This window comes from Desmodus rotundus, chromosome 5 (genome assembly GCF_022682495.2).
Source record: "Desmodus rotundus isolate HL8 chromosome 5, HLdesRot8A.1, whole genome shotgun sequence".
Classification (NCBI taxonomy): Eukaryota; Metazoa; Chordata; class Mammalia; order Chiroptera; family Phyllostomidae; genus Desmodus; species Desmodus rotundus.
Window position 1 is genome coordinate 128480299 of NC_071391.1, and position 13271 is coordinate 128493569.

At 39.4% G+C, this 13271-nt stretch overlaps 1 protein-coding gene across 22 annotated transcripts in view; it reads right to left on the reverse strand.

Moving 5' to 3' along the window:
- The window catches only part of NRXN1 (neurexin 1), a 1071808-nt gene that overhangs the window by 653956 nt on the left and 404581 nt on the right, over positions 1–13271 (reverse strand). For 14 of the 22 annotated variants that reach the window (XM_045189458.3, XM_045189457.3, XM_045189449.3 and 11 more), the window contains 3 exons: positions 10458–10759; positions 8352–8375; positions 7161–7322 (listed from right to left, as the gene is read on the reverse strand). In XM_045189458.3, coding sequence (XP_045045393.1) covers positions 7161–7322; positions 8352–8375; positions 10458–10759 — 488 coding nt within the window. The remainder of the gene's footprint in view (positions 1–7160; positions 7323–8351; positions 8376–10457; positions 10760–13271) is intronic. The other 8 variants (XM_024552822.4, XM_024552821.4, XM_053924061.2 and 5 more) reach the window with 1 other exon arrangement.

A 13271-nucleotide genomic window follows, 5' to 3' on the forward strand; every position in this document is an offset into this window, starting at 1 on the left:
TTAAGAGGAAATGTTCAGTCTTAGACATTATGCATTGCTGCTTTCTGCTGGGCTAAAAATGTCATATACTATAAAGTGTATCAAGTCCTCAAAATGAAAATGCCATTGAACACCCTACCAAATCATGTTATGCTAGCTTGATATATGAAAGTGCTATAATGCATTATGCCAACTGCTGATATAGTTCCAGGCTATGAGGCATCTGCTGGAAATGATGGGAAATAAAAATCTGTGGGTCCTCTGGAAAGAGAGGTGGCTATGTCCAAAAGCTGAATTCCAGACATGGACTCACCAGATGCTTTGCAGACACTAAAGAGCTGAGTTTCACTTCCTTGGGGACCTGAGCAGATGCGACTCACTGAACTCAATCTCGAAGAGGAGTGTGTATGACAAAATACCCAGTTTCTGCCCCAATTGCTTATGTCCCTTGCCCCTAAGGCTATAATTCACAGAGCAAACTTAGCCTTAGCAATATATGAAGCCAACACTGTATAGAAATCTAGAAAGTACTTCTTCCCAATGTGTTTTGTGTGCATCCCCATTCATATGCTTGGCTACAGGCTACAGAAATTGAGGATATGAATTATTATCTTATTTATGCCTTTAAAGGAGGAGGTGTGTGCAGGCTGCTTGCTAGAGTAGAGGAGAGAACTACAGAGGTAACAAACATCTCAGTACCAGTTTGAACACTGGCAAAAAAAAAAAAAAAAGAAAAATCCTGGTGGAAGCTTATATATAACTGGTCACCTCAGAGTCCCTGCTAATCGAAATAGTTCCTGCTTCTTCCCCTTCACTTTGTACCTTCTCTTTTCCAACATCCTAGCAATCTAGGCTGCCTTTTTGTTCTATCTTTCCTCTCAAGTTTCCAGTAAAGTTCATTTCATATAATTTTACTTTATAGAAGTACTGGGGACAAGGAAAGAGAAACAAGACCACATTATGAATAGAGAAATCAAAATAGAGGAGCAGTTAAAGGCAAGGGTAATTAGTTACCAGTTAAAGGTCAGGTTATTCAGGTTCAGATCTTGGCTCTGTTATTTACTAATTGTTTTCTCTTAGGTCAGTTACATAGGTCAGTTACCTTCTATCTCCACATTCTCATTTGTTAAAAAGGAATAGTAGTAAAGTGTATCTATTGTCATGCTTGGAATATTACCTTTGAATATACCAAGCACTGAAAAGTTGAAAACCCTCTGTGTATAGGGTTAATAAAAGCACTACAGAAAATAAAATGCTACAAGTCCACACACACACACACACACACATACACACACAGTTTTCTTCCTGACTTCCTTGTTGCTATGTTTGAAATATCAGATGTCAAATTATTTCACACAGTTCCATTAATTTATTTTTTAAACTAAATTGTTAACTTTGCTCAGTTGCTGATGACCTTAGGCCCATGCTTATTAGGCAACTTATATGCATGTTGTTGCTATTATGAGAAATAGAAAATACTTAATATATAATTATTGCTACTCAGGAATACACCAACTCCCTTACTCTTTCAGCAATAGCTCTGACTTTTAATATCCCTTTGTGTAGCGCCTAGTGTACCATAGCCACGATTACATACCACAGAGTTTGTGCCATTGTAGTTTATTTGGATGACCTGATTCAGGCAGTGTGCTCAACTCGTACACCAGGAGTGCACAACTCAGGGATGGAACACCAAGGTCAGGGTCCAGTCCCGCCACTTGGAGAGATGCGTGTGTTCTGCAAACATTTCAGGGCCCTCAGTTACACAATGGGGATATTATTATTATTACTAATTATTATTATTATTATTACCTGACAGGGGCTCTTGGGGAGATGCCTTTAAAGTAAAAGGATTTATGACTTAAAAAAAAAAAGCTGTGGTCTACCGTCCTGCAAATAAAAGAAGGCCAAGGTCATTGAGCTTTGCTTGCATTTTGGTGCTGACACTTCATTAGATCAGAAGACTTGAAACACATTTCAGTATTTTGAATATCCAAAAGAAAGTAGGCGGGACCTATAATAACTCAGGTGAGTGGCACATGAGAATTTGTCAAATCCTTTGACATTCCCACAAACTCCAGCTTGCTTTCTCGTTAGAGTATTAAAAGCAAACTGCCATCTTCTGTGCTTTAAATCCAATGGAAGAAATTTATTTTTTTCCTAGAGCTGAACTGCTCAAAATACCACAGGCCAATTTCTTTCCTCTCCAGCTGGTCTAAACTAGGCTCTCTTATGAGTCACTAAGCCAAGACCTTGCCTCTAGGAAGGCAGCCCAGAGCCAGTGTGTGAGTTCTAGTATTACCGGAATTCTTTTGTGGTTCTGTTTGTTTGCTTTGCTGCCTATTCATTTTGTAGGGCATTAACAAAACCAGTCTTAAAATGGTTAATGCCACTGAAACATTCTACCAAACATAATTAAGGTAGTATTACCCCTTGCTATATAATAAACTGATGATAAAAATAATATATGGATCTGCATTGAAAATGTTGAGGAAGAAGTGAGATGGGAACACATAAAGCAAGTCTCTTCTCCAAAGAGTGAATGAAGCCTGTGGAAAGGTCAATGTAAACAAACCGTAAAGTGCTACCTGCCAATACATAGACAGTGGCAACATTGTAAGAGAGAAAAGGCGAAAAGTGCCTCTAGACATCAGGAACCCCACCAAGAAAGAGTCCGGAGGAAATGAAAACCTGGGGAGAAATGGGTTTAAACTTGTCTTTGCAGGCTAGACCAAGAGCTCTCCCAACAAGAGAAGCCCTCCTTCCTCCCATGTTTCATGATTCACAGGCCTCAACGAACATCTCCTCACACTCTACAGTTGCTGGAAAAATAACTTAACATGCAAATTCCACCATTGATGTTTGTCCTTACAAGTAAGTGACAGGGGCTCTACTCCTGTCTGAGCAATGAGGGGAATAAGAGAAGAGGACACCTGAGGACCCCCGTTTGCTGAGCCAGTTCTATCACAGAAGAGGTAGGTAAAGTGAGAAGCCTGCACAATTTGCCGAAGTTCTCTTTCATCCAAAAGAAGACAGACAGGTATTAAGGGGTGTTTGCATGAAGTCCATGAGCTTTCCCAGAACTAATGCTGGTATCCTGTGGAAAGCAGAGTGTTACGGCTGCACAAGGCAGAGGAGACCATGCTGACAGTGTGTGGCTAGCAACTATTTTTTCACAGTGGGAGAAATGCTTATATAAGAGGATATTTTCTGAACCTCATCTGCCTCATAGCATCTTCCAAATTTTTAGTGCTAAAAGTTTCTCAGTGTAATTAAAGCCTGAGCTGATCTAATTAGATTGATGAAATTTTCAGTAGGGATTTAATTCCCCCTAGCACTTCACTTTCTTCTCCTCCTCCTTCTTGTTCTCTGGAATCCTTCCTTAGGCTCGTCCCCAGCAATATTTAGTGGCATCATGCAAAACGGCCTCACACAGGCAGGCCTCTGCTCAAACAATGCCAGCAGGTACATACCGTTAAAAACAACTTCAAATGGAGGGGTCCAGGTTGTTTTATTGAATGCAGTTCTTTCACACCTCTTCAATTTCATTTCCCTCCTCACAAACTATGTTAAATAATCTTCACTCCACAGGAGGGAAATAGGTGTTTCAGAGCATTTGGAAGCACAACGAAATGCATACAGCAAGAGATTCTATGGCAAGATTAATGAGGGAGCAGCATGACTGTCCTTGCAAGTCACTTCCTAACAGCACCAAGTCTTCATGGTCAAATACTGGGAAAGGAATACATATTAGTGAGATTTCATCTATCTTTGAGAATTAAAAAAAATATATCTGTAATGAGCATCATAGAAATCAACTGATACTTTTGCACAGAACAATGGTTTTGAAGTAGTCTAAAGTGAATGGGCAGGGCAGTACCTGTGCCCAAATATGCTCCAAGCATCTCCCGTGGATGCCATGATTTATCTTTATGCAGCATTGGCCACATCCCTCTCCTGGTGGAGCAGTCACTCAAAACTGCTTGTTGGAAAAGATTAAATTAAATTCAAATGATCAATAATTCTTGAGCACCATATATTTTAGCTTTTACTCAATGTTATAAAAATTGCAATTAAAATATAAACACATGTTTCTTGCCAGAGCAGGATTAGTATTGCTTTTGCACAAATCAGATTGAAAGAGCATATTGTTTAAAGGCCTATCATTCTCTAGAAATTTTATAGATGTGGGCTGTGTATAATGGTGATTTATTATTTATAATTTTTCCTTTAATGTTTCTCAAACTTATATTCTTTGAAAGTAATTTTCAGTGAGCTCAAACATGTCTCCAAAGCTTTTTTGATTTATAATAAAAATAAGAGTTTAAAAAAACTACTTTGATCCCCCAATATAAATTCCTAGTCATTCAAAGTTCCCTCTCATTTTAAACAAAGTATAATGTATGAAATTCAGGTTAGATTTTGTTGAACTAATTTTATTTTATTTTATTTTGAATTTGGTAGTCACTGAGAAAACAATATTTGTAATGAAGGTTGGTTGCTCTACTTGGAAGCCAAGCCTCATTTCAAATAGTCACATATATATGTAAGGCCCTAAATCCTGTTAATCATTATGCAACTTCCTTTTTTACTTTAACCTTTTAAGAGTGAAGATGAAAATGTACGGTAGTGGTAGGACATCTGTATTGCTGTACCTTGAGTGCGACTGTCTACAATGAAAGAGAGCCAGCCATTCAAATATATTTTACCCCATAGGGTTCTGTGTTCTAACGCTGCTATCCCTTCATTGCTCTTGGGCGAGTCGATTAAGTTCTCTAGGTCTGTTTCCCTACTTCAGAACACGAAGACTGGGCTCAGAGGACTTCCAGGATCCTTCCTATTCTAATACTCCAAAATTTCTTCTATGATTTTGGAGATGTTGTTATGAGTATTTTCCCCCGGACTGGTCACCCTAAGGGAATTTACATAATACATTTAAAATATAAAATGTTATGAGTTATACCTGAAACCATAATTAAGGTTTTGTGTATGCAATGTGCTACAGGGCAGAAAGCCCAACAGAGTTCAGGAAGGCTTCCAGGGCTTAGTGTTAAGAGAGATGTGGTGAGAATGACCAAGGGCATGTTCCTCTCTTTTCAGTAATTCTACAAAGCTAGCTATCTGAAACAGGTGATTTAACTCAAAATCTATGATACTTTGTCACAATTTCATTTCAGAGGTAGAAAGAGCAGGGCATTCTAAATAGTAATTCAGACATGGAAGAAAACTATGACCCATCTGAAAGCCCTTCAAATGAGAACTATTTTGATTTACAGGCTGATTGCGCCAGCATCTTTCCACTCTCTAGTTGCCGGAAAGAAGTAAAGCACAAGAAATCGCACATCAAAACAAGTGCAGCACCTACTCCAGACACAAGCCCCAGGCTGTGGAAAAGATGTGGGACATAATCATGGATAAAGAGGACTGATATACATCCAAACCCTACGGAGACAATAGCATGAGGGAATCCTCACTGCATGGACTCAATGGCTCCCAACAGAATGTCACGTGGGAGGCCACCTGCCTTGTTTGTGCTGTAGTGTTTTTTGTGTGTATGTGGTTGAAAGACCAATCGAAAACACAAGAATTCTAAAGTGTTTGGACTACTCCTTATCATTTAAACTTTAAAGACACTAATCTGAAACAGTAATTTTAGATTAAGGCAATCCACTGTAGCTTCACGCACACACACAAAAAAATTGCCTCTCCCATGAACAGACAGTGGGGTTCAGCTGGACTCAGGCGTTAACTGCAGAAATTCTCATGTTCTTACAGGATATCCAAAAAGGCTCTTGAGCTAAAGTCCAGATTCTGCTAGAGATCCATAGACTCCCTTTGTTTTCCCCAGTCCATGATGGGACTGACTTTCAATAGAGTAAGCAGGGCATGGGGCTGATTGTAGGTTGGCCTGTTGATAGTGAAAGTGGGGAAATGAGGTGGGTTGGGGGTATGGTTCTGACCCCAACCCCAATAATTATTTTTATTTTACAATGTCCACAGAGATTAACACAGTCCTGAGTCATACCACATATTTTTAAAGAGTAGAAGTTATTCTGTGGGAGGTAATTGATCCCTCCCACCACAAAGTATGGTTAGAGTCAGCCTGCCAGAACCACACCTTCTTCTATTTGTTAAAACCAACACATTCCGAGTCCCCTTAGGAATCTCCTGTACACAGCTATGCAACACCAATGAACACGAAGTAAGTTCACGTACATGGAAGACAAGCAAGACTAACTCCAGCAGTGACTGTTTTTCACGGATGCTTACCCCAAACCAGTTTATATGATTAGAATATCTTCTTTAGAACGAACCAAAGTATGTCACCACTTACCAACAACACCTACAGCTAATCATGAACAGATTCAGTTATTGAACTTTACATTTTAGAGGCCACCGCCCCTGAACTGCGGCTCTGTAATGCAAGAGGAAGCTCTGGCTGTAGCAGCCAGAAGAAAGCGGGTTAAGCCTGAATGCAAATGGGCAGCTCTATGGGAAAACATTCATGTAAGTTAAAAATCAAGAACTTTGTGATCTTCCTCTCCTTATACCCCAAGTTGCCATCCAATCAAAAGTTACAACAGATCATGACATCTGAGAATGGGGGTGAAATTACTGATATCTTTTGGCCTGGTGGCACTGGTCAGGTAAATAATAGGTAAGCTGAGCAGACCACAAATGAAACAGCTTTACTTCTTTGGAACACATTTAAGATACAGTAACAAAATTGTTTCATCACACAGACTCATTTTTTATATAATCTCTCTCTTGTAGCCTATTTTCTCCTTCTTTTTTCCTGTAAGGCTCAAATAAGTCCTGGCTACCATATACATAACAGCTAAGACATTTTAGTGAAAATGAGCAAAGCATTTAGCTTAACCCCAGACGCAACGTATCTTTGTGTTAGAATGTCTTTCATAGCTATTACACAATTGCCGATGCAAATCTCGGTTGTGAACTACTTACAGAGCACTACAGAACAGGAACTCAGTTCCTTCATAATGTCCTATGAGTTGCCCGCCTCCCCCGACCCTATAGAAACAACAGTAGGACACTGTATTTAATTAAGGTTGTGTCATGTGACTCCACAAACAGCAGGTCTTCAGTAAAGGTGCTTTCAGTCCAGATCTGAAATGATGAGATCATGAATTAGAAATGATTCTGGTGACAGTGATAATTACCTCTTTGAGACAGCCCATAAAGTTGTTACTGACTGGTGACCCTGGAAGGTCTGCTGTGCTGGGACTGCCTCCAACATAGAAAAAGTCATCAGACCCCAGCATGGTGTAATCTTCTTGCGTGTAGCCCGTTGTGGTAAGAATCCCATCCACTGATATTGTCACCTAGATAACAAAGCACAGGGAAAGGACACGCTATACTCAGACCTAGATACTGTAATCCTGGGATATGCCTGTTTTGTGTTTTGTTTGTTTTATTTTTTTCATTTTGCTTTTTTGCTTTTTTTTTTTCTGTTTGGTTTTTATTTTTAGACCTATGGCGGAACCCATTTTCATGTCTGTTTCAGGTTTATTCTTGGATTCTATTCAACTAGCCCTAAGAGAGCTAAGCTAGTTAGAGCGTTCACTGATTATTGAACTAGTGTCAGCATCGTCCCTACTGCAACTCAAAAGTTATTTAGCAGACACAAAAATGGTGTTAGTAAAATGCTTCCTAGGTTAGTTTTGCTGGTGTACATATTAGTAAAGTTGAGTCGTCTGTTATTGACTAATCACAACGTGCACCTTGTTAACATAAAAGGCACAAGCTACTTCCAGCAACGTCACTATTTGCACTATTGAGCAGCAGTTGTTCCACATGCAAGTGCCTACGTCCATGCCGAAGGGGAGGGAAGGCAAAACAACAACCCGTGGAAGCGGCACACGCCAATGTGCACATGCAGGAGGGACAGTACAGTTCAGAAAGGAAAGAAAACAGGGAGAACCAAAGGGAAAAAAAAAAAACAAAACTGCTTTGTGATGACGTAAAGATGAGTGGGTGTGGCATCTCCAGCATTCCCAAATCAAGTGTGCATGCCATGCGTCATGAGTGGTTAGAGCCTGGCTGAGCCTGTGGTCACTCGGGCCAGCCACCATTTGTCTTATCCCGTGTTAACCACAGCTGGATGCAAACGTTCGAAACGTTAACGATGCCCCTACAGGTGAGTTGGAAAACAGAGGTTGACAGGAACAGGTAAAAAATAAGAAGGTCAACAACAGATGAAAAGAAGGAGGTCAAAGTAAGCAGAAGAGTACCAACCGCAGTTCCTCTTTTGTTAATGATGTCTACAGTTAAAAGAAAGAAAGAAAACACACGGCAAACCCAAAATAAGAAACAATTAGAATGATATCTACCGAACAATGTAGTTTGTTTACCATAGCGTGTCCAATGCCTGAGTGCTTTGTGGAGAAGGGGGGAGAAAGGAAATTAAAAACTGTGAACAGAATAACGATCGTTACTTAAAAAATATGATGGTCTCTACCATGTTAGTACATTTTTTTGATTCAGGTAACGGTTAGTAGAATGAAACATTCCATGAATGACATGTTAGTTATTAAGCATGTTAGTAACATAGAAAAAGGGCAAAAAAATTTTACAAGAAAAAAGCAGACTAACAAATAGGCCTCCCACAGAGGTAATAATTTTCCTGCCAGTATTGTTCATAACTTGCTTTTAGACATAAACAGACATACGGCAACGTTCCCTTTGTCTCCCTGAGTACATCTGACAGACATTTAAAAAGTTTAAAAGGGATTCAAAGGCCTAAAGCTCATCAGCTGACCACTGCCGCCCTGTGCCCATAAGTGATCCCTCCCCCACCCTGGCCCTCCCCAGCCCCAGAAAACTCATAGAATCGGTGGGTGTTGCCCTACTACTCAATTTTACAGCATACAAGGACTCCTCCTCAACTCCAAAACTTCCTTCGGTCATATTGATGGACTTTAGGGTCACAGTTTACTGCAATGAAACAAAGCAAAGATCCTGACACATAAAATGAGTAGAATGGATTTGTTTTTAATCTGTCCTGCCACACATGCACCCGGCTGGATAACGACAGTTTCCTTTGAGCTACCAATTCATAGCTTGGTTTGTAACCTGAGCAAAGGCAAATCTAGAAAGTGGGCTCCTCAAGCCCCACCCTTCCTTCTGTGCTTCTCTCAAATGAGCCTCTGGTCTCTTGGTGAGTATCTGAGAGAAGAAATAAAAAAGGAAAACCAAAGAGACAGACTTATAGGACGTTCGTGGTCAACGGCCGCACTGACGGTGGGCTACCATCTCCCAAGGCAGGCGTGAGCATGCAGGCCCCCTCCCATGTCAATAAGGCCTCTCTACGGTCTTTGAGGGGGTCTCAGGAATCCTTCAGTTTCACTGGTCTGTCTTAGCTAGACTATGTCTGCACTCCTAACATCCCTCTGTGCTTCTCTGCCTTGAATAAGGTAAGCCTTTCAGAAGGGGGAAAGAAAAGGTTAGACAGTTAACAGCTCAGAAAGAGAGGGCTGTTTTAGTAAAGGGAAACCAGGGAAAATCCAGTGATTCTGCAACTGTTCAGAGAAACAACAAATATGTTAAGGACATTAGTTTGAGATCAGAATGTACTGCAGAAAAATTAGTCACTGTCAACACCAACATGATACATTGTAATATCATAAGTTTTAAATAATAACCAAAACTTATCATGTTCAATATATAAGGACAATCTATTCACTTTCACCTGTGTATATATATATGTGTATATATATATACTGTAATAATATGTATCATTTAAAAACATACAGTATATGTGGACCCATAGATTTACTAAAGAATTGAATTTTTTCTAATATGTAAGATCTTTGCAAGATTTTTAAAAATACATAATTAAATAGAAAGGGGCACCTAGAATGTGAATTGGCCTCTCCAGAGTCATTTGGGGTTTAGCTTAAAATGTCTGTGCTAAAAATATCCTCATAAACAGACTCTTCAGGAGATATGTAAACTCCCAAAGTCACTTTCCCCTCAGACATTTTTTTTGTCCCCATTTCAAAGATGGGGGTTGGAAGGAAATAGGGATTGATATAATCCCAAACCACAAACACATGTTTATTGACTACAAAAAAGGAACTGTGATTTAATGACCCAAATGTGCATGCTTCCAAATGATCACCATGAAAACTATAATTTAAAATCAAAGAAATAAAAATAAAAAAAAAAAACACAACAAAATCACACACATCACAGGAAGGGCAGGTTGCAGAGATATTCTTGCAGCCCTCTGGGAAATTGTCATATGTCGCTGTATCCAAATAGCCTTTGGGCCCCCAGAACTTTCTAGATATGCCCCTGCTCAAGTATGGCAGGAAGATTCATCTCCAAAGAAAAGCCGGCTAATTTGTAAGCGACTCTGAGGAGCCCTAGATCATGTTGTTGGGATTTTCAAGTACCACACACACAGCTGTAGCGAGAAACAAGGCCAGTTACTCTCTTATCCACTGCGCTGTTACCTGACGCAGATTCCTGGTGACTTTCACATCATGCCAGGCATTATCATTAAACTTTCCATTCACGGGCTCCACTAGTGCTTCAAAGGCCCCTGATCCCAAATTAATGACCAGAGAGACAGCTCCATTTTTCAGGGCAAGATTGACATAGTCAGCTGACTTCCCAGTGTGAAGCATCAGTCCATTCCTTTGAAGGGTTTTAAAGGACAGAGTTATTTCGTCACTGCTGCTCTGAATAGGGTTTTGAGACAAGTCGTAGCAGAAGTATTCAGATCCTTTGAACGTGGCAATATATTCTTCTTTTCCTAGAGGAAAACAGATACATACACACGTAAGTAAAGCAATAAATACACTATGTAAGTCAGCAGATTTCAACAGAAAAAAAAATTAATCAGTCCACAAATTAACTTTTTGGCTAACAAACATTTATGACTGATGAAAGCTATCAAAGAGAGTCAAATGGTACTGCAGGTGGCAGTATATACCATTTACTGAACATCCTCAGCCATTGGGCCATCAACTACGGTAGCTAAAGCTGACATTCTTGAAAATTCAATTAATTTTTAAGCATCACTGAAAGAGCTCCGACCAGAGAAGGCAGCTCTGCGGTATCTCCAGGGCACGAATCAGGTGCCACACATACATATGGGACGGTTCTACTCTGCTGGCAACAATGGCCTCCAATGTGTTTGCAACATTGTCTCCATCCAACTGAGGCATTATTTTAATTTTCAGTGAGAAGCTTATATTCAAAGATCTCAGAGAGGAGCCAAATATTTTCATCACTGAGAAACCATAACAAATTATCTGGTGAAGAGAAAGCAAAGAAAAAAATGAGAATTTGGTCTGGGAGTAAAGAGATCTCCTGTAGAGCATATGCATTTTTTCTCCCTGGGTAAAGGGAGCAGTGATAGAAAACTTAATGGAGTTAGCTGGATTGTTGATTCATTCTCTGATCTCACCAAGCAGATGGTAGGGCTGGCTTTTATGAGACTGGTAGGAATTCCAGCACATCATCATGAGGATAGCATATAAATGAAGTCTCAACACTTTCTATATACCTCAGTCCTTTCCATACTTAGGAATAACAATGTGAATCCCACAAGATACTAGACAGATTAAAAAAAATGTGGCTATTTGGAAAGAACTGTATTCTCCCATTGATGAAATGACTTTAACCAAAGGAAAAGTGTGAGTCAAAAGCTCCCTCAACTTCCTGGGCAATGATGGCATTGTGCCAAGAAAAATGAGACTAAATGGCCTGGAATCAGCCTCTGATAACCTATAAACATGGAACTACATGTGGTACTGAAGAATCTTAATCCATTTCATTGGTAATATAGCATCTCTACTATGCCCACTGGTGGGGTCATGTACCAAAAATATCTTGCTCTGATGGTGGCAGTAGTTTCTGTTTTTGTTTTTTAACCTCAGGGTTATATTAATTTGATTGTCCGATAACTCAAGTCTTTGCTTCAGAGCTCAAATCAAGGCTTCAGCTCACCAGGGCCCAATGACCTGACTCCCTGGATTCAGAAAGTGCCATCAGTGGCTGCAGTAGGTAACACGTGGCACTGAGGAAGACAGTGAGCACCCAGGGACTTTCACAAAGGAATGTGTCCCTGCCCACCAGTAAACCTGGAGTAAAGGCTAGCTGTTAGGCCACACCTACCACACTCTGAGTCAGAGTCACGGCAAAGGCAACACGACCTTTACACAAGGTCCCTCCCCTTCATACACTCAAAATATTGGCTGCACACCTCACAAGTGTGAAGCCCAGTGCTAGACTTTTGGGTTAATGGAGTGAAGCAAGGCCGGCCTAGCTCTTGTTTCTGAAAGTTTACAGTCCAGGTGTCTGCTCCCCTGGTGAGTTCAAAATGGTAAGTGGCTTGCTACAGGAACCGGCACAGCTAAGTATTTCTGATATACTGAAGGAAAAGGCAGGCCAAAAGGTGAATTTAGATTCTAACACGGCCACTGTCTAACTGTACTGGGGGCAGTTATACATCTTTTTAAATCTTTGTTTTTTAAAATGCTTATTGATACCAATTTTTCAGGATAAACGAGGTGCCTGTAGATGCAGGTGGCAAAGTTGGGGTGTACTGTAAATGGTAACTGTCTTGCTCCTTGCCTACCTAATATGATAAATAATCTAAAACAAATAATATATGCTATACATTTCTGTGAAATTGAAAATATTTTCTTTAAGATCAGAAACAGAATAAGGATGCTCATTATTAACACACTATATTTAAAGTCCTAGCTAATGTAGGCAGACAAGAAAAATATGAGTATTATAAAGATTATAAGGAAAAAATAACACCATATTAGCAAATACTATTGTATAAGTTGAAAGAGCTAGACAATCTTCAAAAACTATTGGGCTTAATAAGATATTTCAGAAAGATTACAGGCTTCTATGTACTTGGGACACTCAATGTTTTAAATATATATAAATAGACCTATAGCTTCAATGAAATTTTAATGTAAATCTCAATGAATTTTTTATTCATTTTTTTATCAATGCTTTTTATAAATGAATGTGAAAAGCTGATTCTATAAGTTCCACAGGAGAAACTAAAAGCCTAAATTAGCTAAGATATGACAGAAAGAAAATAAACAAACTTTCCTATCTAAAGATGGGCATTTATTAGAAAAATATGGTGATTAAGATAATGCATTAGGATAGACAAAAGGGGAAGAATAAAGATAATTAAACTAAAAATACCATTAAATATATATGAAGATGATTTATATCAAGTCAAGCATTACAGATGAGTGAGGAAAGTATAAATTAATCAATAAATGGTCCTGGAA